The following is a 27,219-nucleotide window of genomic DNA, read 5'->3' on the forward strand; positions in this document are numbered from 1 at the left end:
ACTCATCTCACATGCTAGTAAAGTAATGCTCACAATTCTCCAAGCCAGGCTTCAGCAATACGTGAACCATGAACTTCCAGATGTTCAAGCTGGTTTTAGAAAAGGCAGAGGAACCAGAGACCAAATTGCCAACATCTTCTGGATCATGGAAAAAGCAAGAGAGTTCCAGAAAAAAACATCTATTTCTGCTTTATTGACTATGCCAAAGCCTTTGACTGTGTGGATCACAATAAACTGTGGAAAATTCTGAGAGAGATGGGGATACCAGACCACCTGACCTGCCTCTTGAGAAACCTATATGCAGGTCAGGAAGCAACAGTTAGAACTGGACATGGAACAACAGACTGGTTCCAAATAGGAAAAGGAGTACATCAAGGCTGCTTATTGTCACCCTGCTTATTTAACTTCTATGCAGAGTACATCATGAGAAATGCTGGGCTGGAAGAAGCACAAGTTGGAATCAAGATTGCCAGGAGAAATATCAATAACCTCAGATATGCAGATGACACCACCCTTATGGCAGAAAGTGAAGAGGAACTAAAAGCCTCTTGATGAAAGTGAAAGGGGAGAGTGAAAAAGTTGGCTTAAAGCTCAACATTCAGAAAACGAAGATCATGGCATCTGGTCCCATCACTTCATGGGAAATAGATGGGAAACAGTGGAAACAGTGTCAGACTTTATTTTGGGGGGCTCCAAAATCACTGCAGATGGTGACTGCAGCCATGAAATTAAAAGACGCTTACTCCTTGGAAGAAAACTTATGACCAACCTAGATAGCATATTGAAAAGCAGAGACATTACTTTGCCAACAAAGGTCCGTCTAGTCAAGGCTATGGTTTTCCAGTGGTCATGTATGGATGTGAGAGTTGGACAGTGAAGAAAGCTGAGCACCGAAGAATTGATGCATTTGAACTGTGGTGTTGGAGAAAACTCTTGAGAGTCCCTCGGACTGCAAGGAGATCCAACCAGTCCATTCTGAAGGAGATCAGCCCTGGGTGTTCTTTGGAGGGAATGATGCTAAAGCTGAAACTCCAGTACTTTGGCCACCTCATGCGAAGAGTTGACTCATTGGAAAAGACTCTGATGCTGGGAGGGATTGGAGGCAGGAGGAGAAGAGGACGACAGAGGATGAGATGGCTGCATAGCATCACTGACTCGATGGACGTGAGTCTGAGTGAACTCCGGGAGTTGGTGATGGACAGGGAGGCCTGGCGTGCTGCGATTCATGGGGTTGCAAAGAGTCGGATATGACTGAGCAACTGAACTGAACTGAACATCATATTTAATGAACAAAGACTGCATGCTTTTTTCCTAAGACTGGGAATAAGGCAATGATATCCACTCTTACTATTCTTATTCAAAATAATACCAGCAGTTGTAGTCAGTGCAATAAGGCAAGAAAAAGAAGTTAAAATGTACATATTATAAAGGACAAAATAAGACTGCCTACTCACAGAGGACATGATTATATATTCAAAGAATCTCAGAAAACCTCTAGAGATAGTCAAGGAAGTAATAAAGAACTAATAAGTGAGTTTAGTAAAGTCATCACTTGCAGGGTCAACCTACAAACACCAATCATAATCCCATAAGTGAGCAATGAACAACTGGAAACAAAAAATTTAAATAATAATGATACTTATGACAGCTCCAGAAAATTAAATACTTGGATATAAATCTAACAAAACATGTATAAGATTCGTATGCTGTAAACTACAAAATGCTGATAAAAGAAGTCAGACAGGATTAAATAATTGGAAAGACATGCCATGTTCATGGATTTGAAGAATCAAAATAGTAAAAATGCCATTTCTCTTCAAATTGTTCTACAGATTTAAAGCAATTTCAATTAAAATTGCTCCAGGATTTTTCATAGATATAGTCAAGCTGATTCTAAAATTTATATGGAAGGCCAAAGGAACTAAAAGAGCTAAAGCAATATTGAAAAAAAAAAAAAGAAGTTGAAAAATCACAGTATTCAATTTTAAGGCTAATTTATGGTGACAGAAATCAGATCAGTGGTTTCCTGGGGATGGGGGCAGGCATACAGAAGGACCAAAGGAAAGACACAAAGGGACACAGGGAAGGTCTTGGGGTAGTGGATAGATTCATTATCTTATTTGAGGTGTTGGTTCCATGAATACACACACACACACACACACACACACATACACGTCAAACTTATCAAACTGTACACTTTAAATATGTAATATGTGTAGGTCAATTATAACTCAATAAAGCTATTTTTTAAGTGTTCTTTCCAAAGTGATACATTACTTTTACATCTACATCTAAGTGGCAGTTGGAACCATGCATTTTGCCAAAATGTTTTATTCTCATCCTCTAGCAATGTTTTAGTTTGTAAAATAACATATAGGAAGAGTAATATGAAGATAGGCTGGCTTTGCAGCATTTAAAACATTTTTCTGCAGCATTTTTTATATGATTGTGATGAAAATAAAAAGGAACATAATCACAATAAGTCATTGCCAGACTACTGTTTATTAGTGTTTTGAAGCTTTAGGTATAGTAAGTATGGAATGCAGAGTAAAGAACAGATACAGTCTCTTCTCCCTCCCTCAACTCCACCCGCAATTTGCAAAGAATCAAGAAGCTTCATTGATAGTTAAACACCCCTATATTTCTATAGTACCTTTGCAGAAGGCCTTATAGTAGGTTATCAAGACCACCTGTCACCCCGTTAGAAATGCTCTACCTTTTAAAAATTGTAAATAAAAATTTAATCCTGTTAATGTCATTGCTTCGTTTTTGGTAACTAGATGGAAATTTCAGCTCCAGAATTTTCTAATTGTCCTCTACGTCTCCTCCACTAGGAAGAGGATGTCACTCATCCTGTGTAAGGATAGGGAGGAATTCCTTTGACTCCTAGGCCAGTTATCTGTTAAAAAAAGAAAAGAGAGAAACTCTGATACAAGGTAATTCACAAGTATTCTCCAAAAGCCTTTTTATGATTCACAATAGTATATTTAGCCAACGATTATCCTTGTTTTATTTCCTATAATAAAAAAGAATTATTTGATTAGGTATTTATGGTCCAACCAATTATTCACATGATAATAATTCAACTAGCAACCATTTACAATTGGGATTGAAAGCTGAATTTATTACTATCTTCTTCCTATCTGTTTAGCAAGGGATTTCTACATTTCTTTTCAACTCAAAAGGTCTATAATTTTTACCAGTGTTTATTTCACTGCCAAAAAGTTAAGAACATGAAAATATTCTTGTAACATCAAAGCAATCGACTAATCTTATCAGCGCATTTTAAACATTGATTTTCTAAGCCTATTCTACTGATTTATAGAATTTAGACAAACACTACTGAAGCAAAAAATATTTTAAAGTACTGTCCAAAGTAAGCTAAACACATTGTCCTGGACTTCAGATAACTTAAGGTCTGTGGTGGTGGTAGTTTAGTCTCTAAGTTGTGTCCGATTCTGTTGACCCCATGGACTGTAGCCCGCCAGACTCCTCTGTCTATGGGATTTCCTAGGCAAGAATACTGGAATAGGTTACCATTTCCTTCTCCAGGGGATCTTTCCAACTCAGGGATCTAACAGGGATCTTGAACCCACGTCTCTTGCATTTCAGGCAGATTCTTTACCACTGAGCCACCAGGAAAGCCTAACTTAAAGTCTAGAAAATCTAAATAAAATGTTTTTAAGTCTAGCACGATGAGCTTAAAATGCCAAGTAGAATTATGTTTGGAAAGTACGAAAAAGCACTAATTACTGAGTTACTTAACTGAAAATCTCCCACCTCACCCTCAAAATATAAGAGATAGCCAGATCACCTTGAAAATTCCACCAGCCTCAGGTTGCTGCAGAAGACCCTTGGAGTCCAACCCATCCCGGGCACAGGTCACGTACATTTCAGAGTAATCCTTCCCTCCGAAGCAGCATGAGGTTGTTTTATCAACAGGCAACTTCACAGTTTGGAGTCTTTTCCCTAGATCACCAAATATTTCATTCAAAGTCTAGCTCTAGCAAATCTCCAACTACACAACCTTTTGGGACCCCTTGTCGAGCAATAGGAAAGTTCAAAGAAGATTTGAAGGTCAATTCTCCCAGGAGTTTCACCTATCTTTCTTGACAATTTCTTTCGAGAAAAAAGATTTACCTCTACAGATAAAGGAGTTCTGACCATAACATTTGCTTTATCTTTGGCCTTTATTTACAAAATCATCCAACTGAGACCTTTGAATATATTTCTCTATAACTTCATTAGTAAGGAAGTTTCTCTGGCCCCTAGTGTCTGGTGTTTTCTAGACATGGTGGGAATTTATCATTTTGCTGTGGGCCTACCTGTCTCAGGATCCAAACGGATCACTCTTCCTCCATTGTAACAGGCCACCCAGAGCTTCCCCTCAACATCAATACACATTCCATCTGGGATTTGTTCTTCCTTCTCCAGCTTGTAAACACTTCTGCGGTTAGCTATGGTAAAAAAGAAAACAAACCAAAACAACACCAAACCACACTCACACATACACGCCCACCCCAAAACCACAGGTCACTCACTAGTGAGCATCAAACAATGAGCAATCAAGTTGATTATAAATACTGATTACTTCTGCTTATCCAGGGTCTGACAAGTGGGTGCCACAGGCAGGATGATTCAGGAGGATTCCTAACTCTAAAAAAGTTTAGAAACATGAGTGGGCATCCTTCAACAAAGGATTTTTCACTATAGGATTTGGGGTGGATTTGTTCCCTTCAGTCTGCATACAGACACGGCTCTCTTAAGCTTTCAGAGGAGGAGAGAAAAAGGAAAGCAGAATTCTTAATAAAATACCAAAAGACCTTTTTGAGACTTACCTGAACTGAAGCCCTGCCTGCCCACCTCAGATACACTTCAGTCTATAGTTAAACCTTTGCCGTTTTACTTCCAAAATTGCCTGCTTTGTGGAATTCCCTGGCCGTCCAGTGGTTAGGACTCCATGCTCTCACTGCCGAGGGCCTGGGTCCGATTTGCAAATAGTTCATGCACAAAAACTGGCAAGACGTAAAGGCTCTGTTTCTGCCCAATTAAATGCTCCAAAATCACCTTATTGAAACTAAATATTAGAAGGGCTTGTTTCTGAAAAAAGGGGGTATTTTGAAACCAGCTGGCCGGCCTTAAAGAAAATCATAATATACAAAATAAAACAAACATCAAAATTCAGAGGAACTTTACACTATACAATCCAAGTCATTACAGTAATCAGATTGAGGTATAATGGAAGGAATGTTGAAACCATGTGTAAGTAAAATGGGTAAAAACAGTCATGAAATAGGGCACTACATATTTCAAAGCAAAACATCTACGCTGGAAATTTTCTGATTAAATCTGTATAGACTCTTAGGATATTTTTCAAGTCATTTTTATGATTGGTTTTGCTCTTGTGGTCTGGCACCTTTCATGAAAGTTTCAAGCATGCCCTTTTAAATTCCTCCCAATAATTCCTTCCATCCCAGCTTCCAACTATGGCTCATTTAGAGCCCAGTGGTAGAGCTGAACAATCTGTAACTACCTTTTTAATTTTTCCATTTTGAACGGTTGTTAATTTGTCTTTGAGTATTTGCCTTTAGTTAACTAAAGTACAAATAAGAAATATCAACCCCAAACTCTGATTTTCTGTTCTTTTGTCCCATTCGGCTGTATATTATTTGACTTTAAACACTGGCCGCCCTAGTCTATGTCTGACGCAGGATACAGCATGCTTGGGGCTGGTGCATGGGGATGACCCAGAGAGATGTTATGGGGAGGGAGGTGGGAGGGGGGTTCATGTTTGGGAACGCATGTAAGAATTAAAGATTTTAAAATTAAAAAAATTAAAAACTAAAAATAAATAAATAAATAAACAAAGTAAAAAAAAAAAATTAACACTGGCCGGCAGAACAGGATCCGTTTTACAGAGAGCCTCTTTCTAGTGATGGTTGCAAGAAAAAAGATTGAGGACCCAGCCATCTTATGACAATAGCGGCCATACTGAGTTGAGAGCTAAAGCCATGAAAGCCGTGGCTGAGAGCCAGGGACTGAACCCAGGTCTCCTGCTGACAGCCATGGCTTGACGGGCAGCATAGTCAAGTCTGGTAATCATTACAGTATTGGAATTATAACATTGGGCAATTCTCTGAAAAGTAAGGACCTTTTCAAATGGATTAAGGGAGCAGCAGCTGACTAGTCATATGCATGTGAAAAAGATACCACGAAAAAGAATGAAAAGGCACATACAGATCTTTCCCGTCTGCAGGTCATAGTCAAAGGCATCCACGGAGTAGGACAGGCTATCTATGTAATAGAAGATTTTGTGGTCCATAGACCAATCCAAACCGTTGGAGATGTCCACCTGGTCAAAGTACTTTTCCACATGGTGGTCAGGAAAGAGGGAGTACAGGGACCCTTGGCGGCGCTCCAAAACTGCCGGAGCTGTTTCCTCAGCCATGGTACCTACAAAACCCAAAGAGCATGGAGCTCAGCCACACAGCATCCTGCCTGTGCACGGTGTCATCTTCTCTCACCAGGGCTCCTTCCCCATGATGAAATCAAGGAAATGAAGATACAGGCCCAATCTGGGTCCTATGCTTTGTTTTTTTAATGGCAACTACCTTGCTTGCCATGCTAATTAAAACTACCTGGAGAGGTTTTAGTTCAAGACATCTGCACCAACCTCATTTTCTCCCACTGAGCAAACTCCAATGTTAGTTGCTCAGTCATGTTGCTCAGTTAGTCATGTTGTGAACCCATGGACTGTAGCCCACCAGACTCCTCCATCCATGGGATTTTCCAGGCAAGAATACTGGAGTGGCTTGCCATTTCCTCCTCTAGGGGATCTTCCCAACCCGGGGTCGAACCTGGGTCTCCTGCATTGCGGACAGACTCTTTACCGTCTGAACCACCAAAGCAAACTCTAAGACTTGGACAAAACACACAGCGTAGTTTTTTGAGAACTCTGTGATGTAAGTCGGCTCAGAGAAGAACACAGAATTTGAAGTATCACCTAACCAGTGGCGAGGTTTCAAGTTCTCCATTTTATCCTCCAGTGAGGGACTAAACACAGCGCAGCACATGTCCCGGCCTGAACTCAACCCAGCCTGAAACGTGGAAGTGAGCGCTGTGGTGCAGGCAGAACGAGGTCCAAGAGAAACCTCCGAATCTGGCACAAGGAGCAGAAAACACTCCTGCGGCTCAGAGAAAGAGAGAGTGGAAGAAATCCCCTGCTTATATTCCACTCCCTTTTTTCCATTTTCTCATGCATCAGCCCCCAGGCAATTTTGCAGCTAGGGCAGCAAAGGCAGAGAGCCGTCAGCAACAGGAAATTACAGGAATCAAAGGTGCCATTCCTCTCCATTTAGTGAAGCTTCAGGGACAAAAGGGCAGCTCCAATGCTGTTGCTTTCATGTTCTCTCTCTCTCTCTCTGCCTGCCACTTGGCCCTGGAGGCAGAATAATCATAGAAGTGGGTGGTTTCTGGCTGGAGGAAAGAAAAGGAGAGCTCCAGGAAGCTGGAAAGTACTAGAAGCTAGTGAAGAGGGATGATGCTCAGGAATGCAATCTCATAAAGTTGTTTGTGATCTGCTTGTCCATGCACGCATCTAATTCTAATTAGCATACTAAAAGACTTGGAGAATGGAGCTAATGGATAGAACTCTGTCTGATTCTCAGACTGACCACTGAGGGGCACACTTAATGCCGCCTAATAGAAAGCAGGTTGGAACTGGTGGGTGCGTGTGTGCTCAGTCTCTTCAGTTGTGTCTGACTCATTGCAACCCTGTGGACTGTAGCCCACCAGGCTCCTCTGTCCATGGGATTCTCTAGGCAAGAATACCAGAGTGGGTTGCCATGCCTTCCTCCAAGGGGTTTGACTGATTTCCTCCTCCAAGGAATTGATGCTTTTGAACTGTGGTGTTGGAGAAGACTCTTGAGAGTCCCTGGGACTGCAGGGAGATCAAATCAGTCCATCCTAAAGGAAATCAGTCCTGAATATTCATTGGAAATACTGATGCTGAAGTGGAAACTCCAAATCTTTGGCCACCTGATGAGAAGAGCTGACTCATTGGAAAAGACCCTGATGCTGGAAAAGATTGAAGGCAGGAAGGAGAAGGGGATGATAGAGGATGAGATGGTTGGATGGCATGACTGACTCAATGGCCATGACTTTGAGCAAACTCTGGGAGATGATAAAGGACAGGGAGGCCTGGCGTGCTGCAGTCCATGGGGTTTCAAAGAGTTGGACACAACTGAGCGACTGAACTATGAACTACCTCCAAGGAATCTTCCGGACCCAGGGATCAAACTCGCATCTCTTACGTCTCCTGCATTGGCAGGAGGGTTCTTTACCACTTGCGCCAACCTAGGAAGCCCTTTGAGAAGCTGAATAAACCTCAACAGGATCAGCCCAAGGAACCTATACCTAGACACATCATAATTAAATTTCCAAAAACTTAGGTTAAATAGAAATCCTTAAGATTAATAAAAGAAAAATTACATACTACCTATAGGAGAACAATGATTTCAATGACTATTGATTTTTCATGAGAAACTGGAGGTCAGAAGGAAGTGATGAATATTTAATTTGTCAACCTAGGTAGGATTCTATATTAAGTGAAAATACCCTTGAAGAAGAGAGGAGAAATAGACATTCTCATGTGAAGTAAAACTAAGAGAATTCATAGCCAGCAGACTTGCTCTAAAAGAATCACTATAGGAAGTTCTTCAGATAGAAAGGAAATATTGAAAGAAAAAAATACCAAAAGGAATATCAGGAATGAAGAAAGAGCTATAGAAATAGTAAATGTATGAGTAAATATAATAGAAAGCAAAAATTACATTTTCTGATGGGATTTTTAACCTATGTATATAAAGACAACTATAACATAAATGGGTGATTATCAACTGAAGTGGTAAAATATTGGTTCTAGATAGACTGAAAAATTAACTATATATTTGCAACCCCTTCAGGAGCCCTTAAAAAATTACACACAGAAAGATATGATGAAAATCACAATAAATAAATTGAATTCTATAAAATACTCAAATAACCCAAAAGAAGGTAAGAAAAGGGAAACAGAATAACAAAAAAATACAGCGGGAAAGAAGAGAAAATAACAAAATGGTAGCTCTAAGTCAAAGCGTGTGCTTGTGTACTTAGTTGCTCAGCTGTGTCTGACTCTTTTGTGACCCCATGGACTGCCAGGCTCCTCTGTCCATGGGATTCTCCAAGCACGAATACTGGAGTGGGTTGCCATTTCCAACTCCAGGTGATTTCCCCACCCAGGGATGGAACCTGCGTCTCTTGCATCTCCAGCATCGGCAGGCGTGTTCTTTACCACTAGCGCCACTTGGGAAGCCCAAGATACATACTATGCAAATATTAACTTAAAAAACTGCAGAGGCTATGTTAATATCAGATAAGATATACTTAGAGCAAAGGAAGTTACCAGGGATAAATAGGAGTATTATATACTGTGAAAATGGTCACTTTACTAAGCCGACATAATAATCCTAAATGTTCCTGCTCTTAACAACAGAGCTTTAAAATACACAAAGGAAAAGCCAGAACTGAAGAGAGAAACAGACAAATCCATAAATCTGGCTGGAGATGTCAGCATCCCTTTCTCAATAATAGATCTATGTAGATAGAAAATCAGCAAAAAAATAGAAGAACTGAACACCATCATCCAACTGGACCTAAGTGACATTTATAGAAAACACTCCACTAACTCAAGTGCCCATGGACAATTCACTTAGATTTGAGTGTGATCTCCAGGGACAGAGTAGAATTTCACATAATGTAGAAATTGGAAAGCTCATTTACTGTGATATACTACATCTGAAAGAAGAGTAAGTGAGAGCAAAATGGACTGAAACTGGGAAGCCTGAATAGGAAGCTGGACAGGGTAAATCCTTCCTCCCTATTTTCTTGCTGTAAGACAATTGGGCTTGTTTAGTTACTATTCCACCGCACCCCCTCCCCAACTCATCTCTTTCCCCCACTACCTGCCTCACAGAAAGAGATGTCTGTAACATGAAAGGGAATCCCCCACTGCTTGGAAAGGGCTCTTCTTTAGTGGGAAAGAACAACCTGGAGCCCTGGTTTATGCATCACTGTCTAGTAGTGAGACCCAACAGGTGAGAATATGGGTGTTGGGATACCTTCAGGGTACTACCCACCACTAAGAGACCCCATCCAGATTATCAGATGACCTCACCCTTTTCTAGGCCAGGGACAGCTCTCAACACCTGCCGAAAGCTATGAACTCTCTGTAGAAAAAGGTTCTTCGATGCTACTGAGAGATGCACACGACCAGTGTGTATACTCACACTGATGCCTACAACTTTATGGGGTCTCCAGAGGGCAAAGGTTAAGAGCTAGGGACTGGGGACTCCAGGCTAAGAAATCAGGCCTCTGAGGACATTATAATTTTGTCTCACCAAATGCCACAGAGCTGTACACTTATAGCTAAGAGGGAGAGAGAAAATCAATTTCAACAGGAGGCAGGGTATCTGATCATATTTCTTCATCCCACAGAAATTACTGGCTGAAGGGCTTCCAATGGATTCTCAGCTTTAATCTTTCAACCTGTCTTGGACTAAATCTGTGGTTGTATAAAGTCCAGGTAGATGGGAAACTATTCACACCACCTGCTCAGATCTTACCTACCTTCAATGTTGAAAGTGAATGAAGCCAGACAGCATGGCTGATGATGTGAGGGGCTGAGTGGGGAGTGGAAACAGCAGGCATTTAGAATCAACTATGGCTAATTATTGGGCTTCCCTAGTAACTTAGACATAAAGAATCTGCCTGCAATGCAGGAGACCTGGGTTCAATCCCTGGGTCGGGAAGATCTCCTGGAAGAGGAAATAGCTACCCACTCTAGTATTCTTTCCTGGAGAATCCCATGGATGGAGGAGCCTGGTGGGCTATATAGTTCAGGGGTTTGCAAGGAGTCTGACACAACTGAGCACCTAACACTTGGCTAACTATAGGGTTGTTATGTTGGGATAAATATGAAATGCATTATTAATTTCAACATAGACTTAAAATTCATTTTAAGCTGTGTATAAGTCATTCTGTGGCCATCTTCTTAAAGATGGCTTCAAGCAAAAATCATCAAGTAACATAAAACCTAAGGGAGAAATTTTGAATAGAACCAGGGTATTTGCTTGGACTTAAAGTGTCTCCTCATGTTGTAGCCAGTCTCTAGGATGGCCCTGAATGATCCCTGCCTCCCAGTATTCACACCCTTGTCTAGTCCCCTCCATAATTATGTGGCCAATAGCACTGGCAGAAGTGATGCTATGTTATTTCTGAGATTGCTTATAATAGGACTGTAGCTTCCACCTTGAGTGTTTTCTCTCTTTCTCTCTCTCCCCCCTTCCCTCCCTCCCTCTCTCCCTCTCATCACCGGATCTAGGGAAGCCAGGTCCTGAGCAATCTTATGGAGAGGCCCACATAGTAAGAAACTGAAACCTTTTGCCAACTGCCTTGTGAGTGAGCTCTGAAGCAGATCCTCCAGACCCCTTTAGAGACTCTAGCCTCCTCCAAGGCTATAGCCCCAAACAACTTGACTGCAATTTAATGACATAGCCTTGAACCATCCAGCTAAGCCAGATTCAGGTTTTTGACCTTCAGAAGATAATAGATGTTTGTTATTTTAATTACCAAATTTCAGGGTAATTTGTTACACAGTAATATATCACTAACAAACCCCACAAGCTGCTTATAAATCTCAATGAAAAATAGTAACTATGCAGTAGAGAAATCGAAGACCTCAACTGGGTGATCAAAACTAGTATCATTCATGGGGGACAGATGGTACCCAGATGGGAACCCTGAGAAGGACAGAACTGTGCAGTGATTCCAGCCATGAATGTATGCTGCTGCTAAATCGCTTCAGTCGTGTCTGACTCTATGCGACCCCATAGATGGCAGCCCACCAGGCTCCCCCTTCCCCTGGGATTCTCCAGGCAAGAACACTGGAGTGGGTTGCCATTTCCTTCTCCAATGCATGAAAGTGAAAAGTCAAAGTGAAGTCGCTCAGTCGTGTCCGACTCTTCACGATCTCATGGACTGCAGCCTACCAGGCTCCTCCATCCATGGGATTTTCCAGGCAAGAGTACTGGAGTGGGGTGCCATCTCCTTCTCCACATGAATGTATATATAGCATCAATCTAATCACAAGGAAACAGTAGACAAATGCAACAACATGAGGACTGTTCTATCAAAACAGAGGAGAGTTGGGGAGGACTGTAGTCTTCAGTACTTTATGGCAATGTCATAAAAAAAAAGAAAGGGTATGTTCTGTTCTAGAAGAAAAAAAATGAAAGAGAAATGACAACTAAATGCAGTACATAATCTTAGACTGTATTCTGTACTAGAAGGAAAAATACTACTCTTAAAAACATTTTTATATAAAATGTTTATATAAACTATATAAATATTATATAATTATATATTTTAATATATATAGCATACACTTTATATAATATGTTGTATATTTAATAATAAACTATATTATATATAAATAATATATATGTAAAAAGGTTGGTGAATTTGGTGAATTGACAGAATTGGAATGTAGGCAGTGCATCAGCTAAAATTGTTATATAATGTTAAACTTGTTTGAATTGATTACTGTACTGTGGTTATGTAAGAATATATCATTTTTTTCTTGGGAAACTCACAGGGAAGTATTTTAGAAGTAAAGATACATGATATATCCAACTTACTTTCAATGATCCTGGAGAAAAATGTTTATATGTACTAAGAACAGACAGAACACAATGCTGTTAATAGGTGAGTCTTCTGCTGCTGCTGCTGAGTTGCTTCAGTCGTGTCCGACTCTGTGAGTGTGAGTCTAGGTAAGGGCTATCGCAATGGCACCCCACTCCAGTATTCTTGCCTGGAAAATCCCATGGACAGAGGAGCCTGGTGGGCTGCAGTCCATGGGATCACTAAGAGTGGGACATGACTGAGCGACTTCACTTTCACTTTTCACTTTCATGCATTGGAGAAGGAAATGGCAACCCACTCCAGTGTTCTTGCCTGAAGAATCCCAGGGACGGGGCAGCCTGGTGGGCTGCCGTCTATGGGGTCCCACAGAGTTGGACACGACTGAAGCGACTTAGCAGCAGCAGCGGGTAAAGGCTATACAGGTGTTGTTTGTGCTGTTCTTACTTTTTTTTCCTGTAAATTTGAAATTATTTCCAATTTAAACAGCAATCACTGTATAACCCTGTCTTAAAACTTATTTAAACTACAGAATACCATACAAATTTAGGCTGCCTCAGACGGCAATTGAAAGGAATATCTATGAAGTTTTTCTCATGGGATTTTTTTTTTTTTTTGGATACAAGTGACTTAAGTAATAAGAAAAGAAGAACCCAAGACCCATTATGGATACTTCTTTTACCACTGCAGCTGTGAGACTTTTATAAGTCATATTCTTCTGTTTTTTTTTTTTTTTAAGTCATTCAGTCATGTCTGACTCTTTGCTACCCCATGGAGTGTAACCCTCCAGTCTCTTTTGTCCATGGCATTTCCCAGGCAAGAATAGTGGAGTGGGTTGCCACGCCCTTCTCCAGGGGATCTTCTCAACCCAGGGATCGAACCCTCATCTCTTGCATCTCCTGCTTTGGCAGGGGGGTTCTTTACCACTGAGCCACCTGGGAAGCTCCAAATCTCAGTAAGTAGGTTTTAACAATAAACCATACCGGCAAAGTATCTCCCAGCGGGATCCACCTTCCCATCATTGAATCGATTGTTTTTCTTCTCTTTATCTACTGTGGCCAAGACAACTGCTGACTGATCTTCCCAGTTCAAAGCACAGAACTTTGTTCCAACTGTGGCAACATAGCCTCCCGACTGGCGAAGGGCCACAGAGCTGACAGGGGCATCTGCAGAGGCAAAAGCAGCAGTTAGAAGGTAGCCAGCAGTCACACTGCAGCCATCACACTATCCCGCATATCCAGGTGTGTGCAGCTCTTTGACAATAGGAGTGCTCCCTCCTTTCTGTTGAACAGTGAAGGCTACATAACCGAGTATATTCATTGAGCATGAACTCTGTGTGCTGCTCTGGGCATCAGGGATGGAAAGATGGATGAAGTCCAGCTCCCAGCCTAGTGGGCAAAGCAGAGAAGTCAAACCACAGCAGTCACCATACACTGGGGCAGGCACCAAAGCAGGTTCAGAGGAGAGGTTCCTAAGCGTGTGTGTGTGTGTGTGTGTGTGTGTGTGTGTGTGTGTGTGTGTGTGTGTACCAGGACAGTTGACACAGAAGAAGTGATACTCAATTTGCCTGATCTTCAGGAAATTCAGAGACAAAAATTGTGTTTTGTTCTAGCAAGAGGGTTTTGCATCATCTCTCTCTCCAAAAAAGGGCTTGTCTTGTTTTTCTTTTTAATTAGGACTTATCTTTTTTTAAGGGACATATTTTGTATACTTTTAATTGAAATTTTCTTTTCAAATCCTTTTTGGTAGTAAGCACAGTAAAAAAATAAAAAATAAATGTAGATACAGTGATTTAAAACTCACATTGTCTTTATAGTACTCTATTTTGTATATTTAAATTTTAGGCTTCCTGGGTTTAATATTTTTCCATGGAAACTTTTTTTTTTAAGTGGATAAATTGATTACTGTGGTGACTGCTCAAGGGAAACAAATTGACAGAATTTATGGTGAAAACATTTTGCAAGCAGCTATTCTGTACAAATCTGTGCTTGGGAGCATCTGGGTGTTTGGGAAGGGCTCTTAGCTAAAAGCCCTGCAAAGTAGTGGATTCCAGCCGTGAATTGTCCCAGGGAATGTGTGTGCACGTGCTCAGTGATGTCCGACTCTTTGTGACCCCATGGACTGTAGCCCGCCAGGCTCCTCTGTCCACAGGATTCTCTAGGAAAGAATACTGGACTGGTTTGCCATTTCCTCCTCCAGGGGATCTTCCCAACTCAGGGATCGAACCTGTGTCTCTTACATCTTCTGCATTGGCAGATGGATTCTTTACCACCTGGTGGCGCTAGCGGATTCTTTACCATCTGATGGTGCTAACGGATTCTTTACCACCTGGTGGCGCTAGTGGTCATTATTGCCTTTAGCCACAGTCCTGTCCCTGAGTGTATTAAAAGCTGTTCCCTCTCATTAAAAAGAAAAAAAGTCCCCAGTTCTGAATTGAGAGAGTGTCCTAAGGTCACAGGACCCTGGTATCTCTTTCCCACCAGCACAATAAAGAAAAGAAACTTCTTTATTACTTCTGAAGCCCATACCCTTGGGCCATAGAAGGTGTTAAACCCCTCCTTGGGAAATCACAGGGCCATTAACAGGCGCTTGAAACTCTCTTGTGAATCCCATTTAAAACAACAAACAGAAGGTCCAGGTTTGTGCTTTCTAAGTCCAAAAGCTCTTCTTTGCACATTCAAAGAGAGGATATATCTGCTGTTTATTTGTTTGCAAACTAAGGCTTTGGACTGACCCAAGGTAGATAACCTTTGCTGTGCCACAAACTGGGTCTCCAACTTTCAATGCTGGTGTTTGAAGGTATTAAGGAAAGAGCCTACTTTCTTGGACTGTGACTCACCATCCCAAACAAGATAGGGAATGTGGCACAGCACCCACAGGGGAAGAAGAAAGTATTGACTATCCAGATTTTACTCTTGGGTCAAAGTGGGGGATCCAGAAAGGGTGACAATGCAATAGTTTTCAAGCATAAGCTATAACAATCAAGTCTCAGAGGAAAAACACACTAGGTGACTGCCCCTCCCCAGGGAAGAAATGGCTGTGTGGGCAGATCCAGGCCCATCCTTCATCCTTACCCATGGTCACTCGCTGCACTTGCTTGCTGAGAGAATCCCACCGGCAAACCTTTTTGGCAGGAATATCTACGAAGAGCAGAGAGTTGGACGCCTCCTCCCACACTGGAGACTCACCACAGCGGCAGTTCTCCCGCAAAACACACTCAATCTTCATGGAAGACATTGTCATGGGGGAGACCTACTGAAGGCAACAGAGATATGTCATCGCATAGGGCAAATTCAGTAAAACACCTGACTTAAGACCCTGGTAAGATCCCAATAGAGGCTGTTTTTAAAATCGGAACTGGAAAGGCTGGACACAGTTTCTCCAGGTAAGAACAAAATATGCAATGTGGCAGGAGGAGATGCATAAAAAAGAAAAAAGAAGCCATAACACAAGACATCTTCAATCAATTTACCAGTGTTTTTTTTTTCAAGGTTTCTGTAAAAAAGAGAACAAAAACAACACTCCAACATCCACACCTTGGCTCTAGCTGACTCCCAGAGAGAGCTGGCTGGTTGGACAAGGCAAGGCTGCTTTTATGCCAGCACCCAAGCCCCCAAGGCTGGTCAGGGGGCGGAAAGTTCCCTCATTGGGCGTCTGCAGGTCACCTTCTTCTCTGCCCTTCAGATCCGCCCATGGTGTCGACTGCCTTCTCTCACTGCTCAAAGGCCAATCTTCCTTCTCTGTATTTTTAGAAATGCACTAAATACACTAAATTAGAACTAACATCCATTTTCTTTTTCAAAATTGAAATACAGTTGACTTACAATGTTGTTAATTACTGCTGTACAGAAAAGTGATTCAGTTATACATATATATGTACATTCTTTTTTAAATATATTATTTAACATTATGGTTAATCTTAGGATATTGAATACAGTTCTCTGTGCTGTACAGTAGGGCCTTGTCTATCCATTCTATATATAAAAACTTACATCTGTTAACTCCAATGTCCCACTTCATCCCTCCTCCAAACCTTCCCCCTTGGTAACCACCAGTCTTTTCTCTATAACATTCATTTTCAAATTCAGACACCAGAAAAGGGGGAGAAAAAGACCTCTCTGGGGTACCCTTATAGGAAATGACAGGCCCTTAGCTATTCCTTGCTATCTAGGAAGACACCCTGCCAGTTTGGCAAGGATTCTTGAATTCCACAGGCAGGAACTTTTTTTAAAATATAAATTTATTTATTTTAATTGGAGGTTAATTACTTTACAATATTGTATGTAAGCCAGAAAGAAAAACACCAATACAGTATACTAATGCATATATGTGGAATTTAGGCAGGAACATTCTATGCTGGGACTTTCAGGCCAGAGGCTGTGACTGGTGAACTGGTAGAAGAAAAAGAAAAATTATCGGAAAAGAAAAAATCCTTACTTAAGTAACTCATGTGGGAGAGGAAAGACAATTTTTCAGAGCCTTCTCTCTTTCCCAAACTCTGTCCTAATGATAATCAAAATTGCCTGCATCTTTATCCTTTTTCCTGACAGCTATCTGATTTGAAGTCAGTGGTTCCACACACAGATGGGCAAATTGACAGGGGGAAAAAAAAGAAAAGTAATCTTTGGTTTAATAGTTCCTTCTATAAACAGTTTTTTTTTTTTTTTTTTTTAAGAAACATACAGCTCAAATCGTCCTCACATACGGCCTGTCAGCGCTGTAGCATCTCACTGGTTGTTCAAAATTGGCAGAGGTTCCAAAGGCCTTCCTGCTATCAATTTGAGATAAGGCCCAAGATCAGACGCGGGACTTTTGCAATCGCAACTTTCAGCCCCACGCTCCGTGGCGCAAGCTGGGTGATGCTAATAACCCCTTTCCGCTCGGGCTTCAGAGAGCAGGGCGTGAGAGGCCATGACTGTGAATGGGTGGCCCGCCCGGCGGGGACACGACGTCATATGGCCGCGCTGCGCGGGGCCATCTGTGCCGGCGAGGGGGCCTCGCCCCCGCGCACAGGCTGGCGGCGCGGCTGCGACCTCGCGTGACCGCGGGAACGCTGAACGTTGCGCCTGCCTCGTCCCCAGCCCCCGTCGGCCCCGTGGGGTGCGCGCGGGGCGCGGGTCCCCGGGGTGGCAGAGGCGATCGGTCTTCTTCCGGCCGCGCGGGTTTGTGGGTGGGGGTGGCTGTTGCCAGATGGTGCCTCTCCAGGGAGGGGGCCGGGAGGCCGGCCCGACCCGGGGAACTCACCAGGCTGATGACTAGGAGGAGGCTGGAGGTCAGATGGACAGTCGCCTGGCCGGGGCTGCGGGTGGGGGTGGGGATCGGCTCCCTCCACGCCGTCCTCTACTCTTTGGCTGCAAGAATCTGGCAGAGCTACCGGGGGCAGGGAGGTGGGGCAAAGGCTTGGGGCCCAGTGAACCCAAGCTTTGGAGTTTGGACGGATAGCTAAAGGTTATCTCTGACTTAACAGAAAAAAGATATTGAAATGCCTCAGTGAGAGATTGGGTCGAGGGTCTGATTAAACAAATAGGTTCAAAAGGAAAGTACAAAGCGGTTAAACAAACCTTCAGTTTTCCTAGTGGAGGCCAACTCTTGCAAAATGGGTTTATTTTTGGGGGGGGGGGGGGGGGGGAAGAGGAGAGGCTTTAGTTGATGTGAAGTGAAATAAGCCAGACAGAGAAAGACAGATACTGTGGGATCTCACTTATAGATGGAATCTAAAAAATACAACAAACTAGTAACAAAAAGAAGCAGACTCACATATAGAGAACAAGCTAGTGGTTATCAGTGAGGAGAGGGAAGGGGAATGGGGTAAGAGACAGGGGTAGGGGATAAAGAGGCACAAACTATTATACTATGTATATATGTATAATATACTAAGTGTAAAATAAGATACAAAAAATATTGTACAGCACAGAATATAGCCAATATTTTATAATATCTATAAGTGGAATATAACCTTTAAAAATTGTGAATCATTGTGCTGTACACCTCTCCAGATGTTGAGGTTCTCTTGTGTCTTCTTCCTACCCAGCAGCTTCCTCTAACTCCTCACTGCTGATGACTCCCCCAAATATATCTCATCTCAGATGCCTACCCTAAACTACAGTCCTGTATCTCAAACCCTCTACTTAACAGCATCATTGAGCTGTCCAAAATCAAGCCCTTCCTCTGCACAAACCACCTGGGCACTCTCTTGGTGACTGGGACCATGGTCCAACCAATGGTGTGTCTAAGAAACTCGGACACTAGACCTCGCTTGTTCCTTGCCTCAAGTCCAGTTAGTCACCAGGTCATAAATATTGTCCCTTCAGTGTCCTTCTAATTATGTTGGCACTGCCCTAGTTCACTCAGGCCTTCCCCACTTCTTGCCCAAATTGTTGTCATCTTCTTGGAGATCCTGTCTCACACCTTTGGATCTGCTGCCAAGATGGCCTCCTAGACTGTGAGTCCAGTAGGGTATGGGAGCATCTTATTCACTCTCACCTCCCCAGGTCCCACCACAGTGCTAACACATAGAACCTTTCAACTACATGCTCTTATTTATTTATTTTTTGGTAGTTCAGTTCAGTTGCTCAGTCGTGTCCAACTCTTTGCGACTCCATGAATCGCAGCACGCCAGGCCTCCCTATCCATCACCAACTCCCGGAGTTGGAGTTCACTCAGACTCGTGTCCATTGAGTCAGTGATGCTATCCAGCCATCTCATCCTCTGTCGTCCCCTTCTCCTCCTGCCCCCAATCCCTCCTAGCATCACAGTCTTTTCCAATGAATCAACTCTTTGCATGAGGTGGCCAAAGTACTGGAGTTTCAGCTTTAGCATCATTCCTTCCAAAGAAATCCCAGGGTTGATCTCCTTCAGAATGGACTGGTTGGATCTCCTTGCAGTCCAAGGGACTCTCAAGAGTCTTCTCCAACACCACAGTTCAAAAGCATCAGTTCTTCGGTGCTCAGCCTTCTTCACAGTCCAACTCTCACATCCATACATGACTACTGGAAAAACCATAGCCTTGACTAGACGGACCTTAGTCGGCAAAGTAATATCTCTGCTTTTGAATATACTATCTAGGTTGGTCATAACTTTCCTTCCAAGGAGTAAGCGTCTTTGAATTTCATGGCTGCAGTCACCATCTGCAGTGATTTTGGAGCCCCCCAAAATAAAGTCTGACACTGTTTCCACTGTTTCCCCATCTATTTCCCATGAAGTGATGGGACCGGATGCCATGATCTTCATTTTCTGAATGTTGAGTTTAAGCCAACTTTTTCACTCTCCTCTTTCACTTTCATCAAGAGGCTTTTTAGTTCCACTTCACTTTCTGCCATAACGGTGGTATCATCTGTATATCTGAGGTTATTGATATTTCTCCCGGCAATCTTGATTCCAGCTTGTGTTTCTTCCAGTCCAGCGTTTCTCATGATGTACTCTGCATACAAGTTAAATAAGCAGGGTGACAATATACAGCCTTGACGTACTCCTTTTCCTATTTGGAGCCAGTCTGTTGTTCTGTGTCCAGTTCTAACTGTTGCTTCCTGACCTGCATACAGATTTCTCAAGAGGCAGGTCAGGTGGTCTGGTATCCCCATCTCTCTCAGAATTTTCCGCAGTTTATTGTGATCCACACAGTCATAGGCTTTGGCATAGTCAATAAAGAAGAAATAGATGTTTTTCTGGAACTCTCTTGCTTTTTCCATGATCCAGAGGATGTTGGCAATTTGATCTCTGGTTCCTCTGCCTTTTCTAAAACCAGCTTGAACATCAGGAAGTTCACGGTTCACGTATTGCTGAAGCCTGGCTTGGAGAATTTTGAGCATTACTTTAGTAGCATGTGAGATGAGTGCAATTGTGCAGTAGTTTGGGCATTCTTTGGCATTGCCTTTCTTTGGGATTGGAATGAAAACTGACCTTTTCCAGTCGTGTGGCCACTGCTGAGTTTTCCAAATTTGTTGGCATATTGAGTGCAGCACTTTCACAGCACCATCTTTTAGGATTTGAAATAGCTCAACTGGAATTCCATCACCTCCACTAGCTTTGTTCGTAGTGATGCTTTCTAAGGCCCACTTGACTTCACATTCCAGGATGTCTGGCTCTAGATGAGTGATCACACCATCGTGATTATCTGGGTCGTGAAGATCTTTTTTGTACAGTTCTTCTGTGTATTCTTGCCATCTCTTCTTAACATCTGCTTCTGTTAGGTCCATACCATTTCTGTCCTTTATCAAGCCCATCTTTGCATGAAATATTCCCTTGGTATCTCTAATTTTCTTGAAGAGATCTCTAGTCTTTCCCATTCTGTTCTTTTCCTCTATTTCTTTGCATTGATGGCGAAGAAGGCTTTCTTATCTCTTCTTGCTATTCTTTGGAACTCTGCATTCAGATGCTTATATCTTTCCTTTTCTCCTTGGCTTTTCACTTCTCTTCTTTTCACAGCTATTTGTAAGGCCTCCCCAGACAGCCATTTTGCTTTTTTGCATTTCTTTTCCATGGGGATGGTCTTGATCCCTGTCTCCTGTACAATGTCATGAACCTCATTCCATAGTTCATCAGGAACTCTATCTATCAGATCTAGGCCCTTAAATCTATTTCTCACTTCCACTGTATAATCATAGGGGATTTGACTTAGGTCATACCTGAATGGTCTAGCGGTTTTCCCTGCTTTCTTCAATTTCAGTCTGAATTTGGTAATAAGGAGTTCATGATCTGAGCCCCAGTCAGCTCCCGGTCTTGTTTTTGTTGACAGTATAGAGCTTCTCCATCTTTTGCTGAAGGGGTAATTGTATTTTGACAAAGTTGCAGTCTTACAGAATAGTTACAGAAATAATATAAGGAATTCATGACTATCCTTCGCCTAGATTCCCCAAATATTAACAGTTTACCACATTTGCTTTATGCTTCTTTCATTTACATATATATATTTTTTTCTGAGCAGTTTTCTAAACAGTTTGAGAGTTAGTTATGGACATGATTTTCCTTTTCCTAAATGTGGTGCACATTTCCAGAAGACAAGGACATTTTCTTATATAACTGCAGTACAATTATCAAAATCAGGCAATTTTTTTTGGGGGGGAGGGTGCTGTGCCACATGGCTCCTGGGAATCTTGACCAGGGATTGAAACTGAGCCCTCAGCAGCAGTGAGAATGCAGAGTCCTAACCACTGGAACACCAGGGAATTCCCAAGATGAGGCAATTAACATGGACATAGTATTATCTAGCTGAATTACATCGGTTGTCCCATTGACATCCTCTCTAACAAAAGAAGAAAAGTATTTCATTCCCAAATCCAGTCCAGGGTAAAGCATGGTGTTTAGTCATGTTTAGTTTCCTTGAACCTGGAACAGCTTCTCAGCGTTTTTTTGTTTGTTTGTTTCATGACATTGATATTTTTGAAGTTCAAAATGTAGAATGTTCCTTAATTTGCAATCATTTGATTTTTCCTCAAGGTTAATTCAATTTATGCCTTTATTGCAATACAACAAAAGTGATGCTGTATCCATCTTAACATCTGGAGGTAAATGATTTTTTAACTTTGATCACAGTATGTGGTTATTGAATCTTCATAAAATACAATTTAATCCTACCACCCTTCAGTGGACCTAAAAGCATATAAGGCCCAGAAGACTTGTTGGTAGTCCCTGCTTGATCTTAGCCATGGTCTAGTTATATACTCTCTCTGCTTCTTGCCTTTGAGCTTATTACTCTCTCTGACTAAAACATTATTTTCCTCCCACTGAATCCAACACCTGCCTCTGTACTGGGCTAACTTCTACCTAAGGTTCACCCTAGTTTCCCCTGTCCCAGAATGCCTTCACTGACACCCCTGGCTCTAATATGTCACTTGTACAGCATCCTGTCTTTATGTTTTATTATGATATTCATCACACTGACTGAGAACTGTTTCTTTGTCTCTCTTGCTACATCATGAGCTCTTAGGGGGCAAGTCCTGGATCTTTTATTATGATGTAAGTCCTTTCATTCATTAATTTGTTCATCTAGTCATGCAAATCTGAGTTCTTTGATTCCTTGTCATGAGGGAGAACATACATACCACGGGATGTCTCAATAAGAAGGTGTTAGATTCTTTTATGGGATGTGGCCTCATATAAGGCGATTTGTGGGGGAGATTCCAAGGATTGGAGGTTCTTAGAAAGTGAGAGTGATTTTATGATTGGGTATATTAATTCTTATCTAGAAAGGTGAGGCGAAGGGAGTGATTGACAAAGAAGCAGCACCCATTTATTTATATGAGCTAGGAGAGGGTAATATTTAGTCATTTTGGGAATTTGGACAATGTTTATTAGTCTAGTTTTGGTCTTGATCCATTAGTCACAGAGTGGCCTTGTCTGATGTTGGGAATCTGTTCAACAGGAGAGCACCAAGGCCTTGCGGTGAGTGCCAGGCCAGCTCCTGCATGTCAGGGGCTGCATGTCTCTCTTGCTCCTCCCTTTCATCCAAGGCCAGATGAGGTCAGGCCACAGGACATGAATCTATGTATTCTAATCATCACCATTACTGAGATTTTGCTGATCTAGAGGTAGCACTGAGAGAGCTGTCTGTAAAAGGACTTGGGCAAGTCTCTCATGCTTCTTTTATTGCAGGATTAAGTGCTGAATCTTGTGATATGACAGGGGCTGCTCAATGGCATTTAAGACTCTGGACAGGCTCTGCCCCAAAGCACCACAGGCAGTTACCAGAAACAAAATGATGATCATTCATCCTTGTAATAGACCCTGGACATAGAAGCCTAGGTGACCTAACCCAGGCCATGGAAACATGCCCTATGGTTCAGCTGGTCTCTTGTAGACAGCCCGGTGCCTTTTTCTTTTAGCCTCGTCAGAAATTGTTCTATTGACCTGTAGTATTTATGTAAATGCATCAAGAGGTGTTTGCTAAAGGAGAACCCTTTCCTCTGCTAGCCAAGGAAATCAAGGGCTATAAGACTGCTAGTGACAATCTGGCTAATTAATTTAGACTTTTTTTTGGGGGTGAGGGGGTCTTCTTGAGTAGAAGTTGTGTGGTTTATGGCATCTGTTAAGATAAGAGACAGGTTTGGGGCCACGTTTTCACCAGTGTGGGAACTGCAGCTCACAGAGAATGCATGAAGAGTCAGTTACCTTTCTGGAGCTGTCCAGATTCTGCTGTTTCCCTCTACTTTTCATGAGAATTTGATCCATTGGAAGACAGGTAGTTTTAAATATCTGAAAATCTCTAACAATTACCTCAAATATATTGGATAAGTTAGTGTGTGGCGGGTGGGCATAAGTCTGATGATCACAAAAGAAATGGTATCCTAATGGAGCACAGACCTTATTGGAAGTATAAGTATCATTTTGCATGAGCTAATTATATGTCCCTTAAAATGGGTGGATAATGTGAGTGGAAGTAAACAGTTCCCCAAAAGAACGTCTCTGAAGAGAAAAGTATTTGTACCCTTGGTTGTCCAATGGTTAGAACTCCATGCTTCCACTGCAGGGGGCCTGGGTTTGATCCCTGGTTGGGGAATTAAGATCCTGCAAGCCTTGTGGCGAGGTTAAAAAAAAAAAAGGGAAGCCTGGTGTGCTGCAGTCCATGGGGTCACAAAGAGTCAGACATAACTGAGCAACTGAACAGCAAGCCTCAGTAGAAGTATTTTGTTGATGTGAGGTCAGTTTTTTTTAGTGGCCTTGATTCTTATTTTTCTTTATCTGGAATTCTACAGATTCTAAAATTTATCAATTAATGCATCCTTTAAATAAACAACACCAGTCTTGCCCATTGATCAATTAAAATTTGACTTTCTCAGTTCTTAGTTCACAAGTTTATTATGAAAAAACACTGCAGTGCTCTTGTGCAGTAACATCATTTTATAGGAGGGAGAAAAAAAAAAAACTCCATTCAAAACAAATCACCAGGTTCTGACAGTAACAAAGAACAATATGAGGCCAAGATTTTAGAAGCGGAGATAAATTGAGGGCAGACAAATCATATGATTAAATAAAATGGTATCCCTAAAAATAAACAAAATGATTTCAAAACTCACAAATCGAAGGGATGCTTTGGTGCTTATTTTTAAAAATGTTCATTAAGCTCCAATGATTGCTGCTATTCTTTTTTTTTTTTTTTTTGCTATTCTCATCTACAGGCATACTGAGTAAAGCTATAGCTAAATGGAAGTTAAATTGTATTCACAAGGTGTTAATGTTTACATCTTATTATCTGCAGTTTCTCAGAGAAAGCAAAGTAACTACAAACAGCGCTAGGACAGAAACTGGTTTCTTGACCAACAATGTCGCTTCAGCATGCAATGAATTGGTTCATTCTAAAGTGGTCATGGCTGTTGATGACAAGTTCAGTTCAGCCTCTCAGTCGTGTCCAACTCTTTGTGACCCCATGGGCTGCAGCACACCAGGCTTCCCTGTCCTTCATCTCCCAGAGCTTGCTCAAACTCATGTCCATTGAATCAGTGATACCATCCAACCATCTCATCCTCTGTTGCCCCCTTCTTCTCCTGTCTTCAATCTCTCCCAGAATCATGGTCTTTTCCAATGAGTTGGCTCTTCGCATCAGGTGGCCAAAGTATTGGAGCTTCAGCTTCAGCTTCAGCTTCAGTCCTTCAGCTGAGTCCTTCATCAGTCCTTCCAAGAGGCTTTGTATTTTTATATGGAACATCTTTTTGGTCCATGTGAAAAAAAGTTTTTTTGAGTGTTAACTGTTCTCTGACACTTGTGGAGTTGCTCTTCCCATATCCATTATATGGCATGGAAAGAGCAAAACTGTACAAGTTTAAAATTTCATTACAGGAAGCAGCCTAGGGTACCATGAATAACATGTGGCTCAGTTCTGCAAGGAGTATTTTCAAACTGCAAGAAAGAGTATTTTAGAATATCAAGTTCCATGATTGCAGCTTGGTTACCACAAGGATAACAACAGTCTGGAGCACTGAAAATCGTTACTCCATTTAGGTCATGGCACCAGTTATATTCCTCCATCACCAGCTGATGAGCTCTAGACACCAAAGTGAGGCCATTGACATGATTAAATGTCTCAGAAATATCTTGTCCCAAGGTGTAACCAGCTCCTCGAGGAGATATAACCCAACCTCCACCGTTCATCTGGATCTGACCACAGCAAGTCACACACTGGACCCTAATGGAGAACTTCTTGTAGATGACCAAGTGCTCTGATGTGATCCAGTGTTATCTATGGCTGCTGAGTGGCCACCATGTAGACAGATCTGCCCATCCAATAATAGGAAGTGATATCCTATTCAGTGAGAGGAAGATAGTCAAAAAGATCTATAAAATATTTCTAAACATTTGCATTTCTGTAGTTTCTTAAACACGCATCATAGAAACCATATACTTGTGTGATCTGTCTGCACTCATGATTTCCCCGAAGAAAGGTGATACTTTCATGGTAATGAACCTTAAGAGCTACAAGCAGAGTAACTGTTTTCACTGAATGATATCCTCTGTCAAAATAATTGCCCATAAACAAGTAATTCGTATCTGGTGACGTGCCACCAATTCTAAACAATTCCATGAGATCATGAAATTTCCCATGCACATCTTTACAGACAGTGACTAGACATCGAACGACTTGCACGTTGGATTCTTCTGTCACGATTTCTTTAGCCTTCTGGTGGAGGCTCCTGACCTAGGACTCGGACAGCTGATTGCACTTGTTCAGCTGCTTGGTCCACTGGTCAGCTCCTTGGTGAACACCTTCTCGTCCATGATGCCACCCGCCCAAACCATGCTCCTTCCACACGGCCACCCGCACACGGGCCACAAGCACATGCCGTCGCCAGTTCCCAGGGTACTTGTGCAGGTACTGGTGGTTGCTTGGTGCTAGCGCTGGCCCTCTAGCTTGACCCTCTGTGCTTGGCCACCAGCCGCTGCCCTCCCCCACTTGCTCTAGCTCCAGAGCTCTGCTATCTGTAATGGTGGCTGCTGGTGTAGTGATGCCATGCACAGTGTCAGGAGGTGGTGGGATACGGAGGAGTAGAAGGGCCGGAACCAGAGCTGCAGAACTGGAGGCCAGTTACTATATGACCAAAGTTTGGGATTAATGATGTAAGGGAAACTTAAGAACCAGACAAGTGTGTTAGTGGCTTAGTCGTGTCCGACTCTTTGCGACCCCATGGACTGTAACCCACCAAGCTCCTCTGTCCATGGGATTCTCCAGGCAAGAATACTGGTGTGGGTAGCCATTTCCTTCTCCAGGGGATCTTCCCAACCCAGGCATCAAACCCAGGTCTCCTGCATTGCAGGCAAATTCTTTACCGTCTGAGCCACCAGGGAAGCCCAGAAGAACCAGAATGGGCCTTAATAGGAAATGTATCTTCTCAAGTGTTTAAAAGAAAAATGATTAAAATTTTGTCAGCAAACAGTTAAGTTCAGAGCAGTAGTTGTGGTTTGAGAAAGACCTGTCAGGACATTTTACCTTTTAAGTGGCAGAAGGTCGTATAGGGTCAAAAGTCGCAGGATGAAGGTAAGGGAGAACATATTGAA

General features: G+C 42.2%; 1 protein-coding gene and 1 pseudogene across 12 annotated transcripts; both read right to left on the reverse strand.

The window, feature by feature from the left end:
• Positions 1-2,483: 2,483 nt before the first annotated feature.
• On the reverse strand, positions 2,484-18,098 carry RGN (regucalcin). 12 transcript variants are annotated; one of them, XM_012106102.4, is made up of 7 exons: positions 17,980-18,098; positions 15,810-15,987; positions 13,719-13,901; positions 6,238-6,453; positions 4,326-4,457; positions 3,815-3,969; positions 2,484-2,899 (listed from the first exon to the last, which is right to left on the reverse strand). In XM_012106102.4, the coding sequence occupies exons 2-7, from the start codon at positions 15,976-15,978 to the stop codon at positions 2,849-2,851; spliced, it is 906 nt and encodes a 301-aa protein (XP_011961492.1). In that variant the 5' UTR covers positions 15,979-15,987; positions 17,980-18,098; the 3' UTR covers positions 2,484-2,848.
• Positions 18,099-25,500: 7,402 nt separating this feature from the next.
• On the reverse strand, positions 25,501-26,442 carry LOC114111599 (serine/threonine-protein phosphatase 2A catalytic subunit alpha isoform-like; annotated as a pseudogene).
• Positions 26,443-27,219: the final 777 nt, after the last annotated feature.

The sequence above is a fragment of the Ovis aries genome, chromosome X, assembly GCF_016772045.2.
Source record: "Ovis aries strain OAR_USU_Benz2616 breed Rambouillet chromosome X, ARS-UI_Ramb_v3.0, whole genome shotgun sequence".
Classification (NCBI taxonomy): domain Eukaryota; kingdom Metazoa; phylum Chordata; class Mammalia; order Artiodactyla; family Bovidae; genus Ovis; species Ovis aries.

What these genes read in the sequence shown, in the direction of transcription:
- RGN (XM_012106102.4), bottom strand. Translation starts at nt 15,978, where the DNA reads ATGACAATGTCTTCCATGAAGATTGAGTGTGTTTTGCGGGAGAACTGC. An exon ending in CGCTGGGAGATACTTTGCCG is followed by an intron (nt 6,454 to 13,718) that starts GTATGGTTTATT and finishes TGGGTTTTGTAG; the next exon opens with GTACCATGGCTGAGGAAACA. An exon ending in AGGCTGGTGGAATTTTCAAG is followed by an intron (nt 2,900 to 3,814) that starts GTGATCTGGCTA and finishes TTTTTTTAACAG; the next exon opens with ATAACTGGCCTAGGAGTCAA.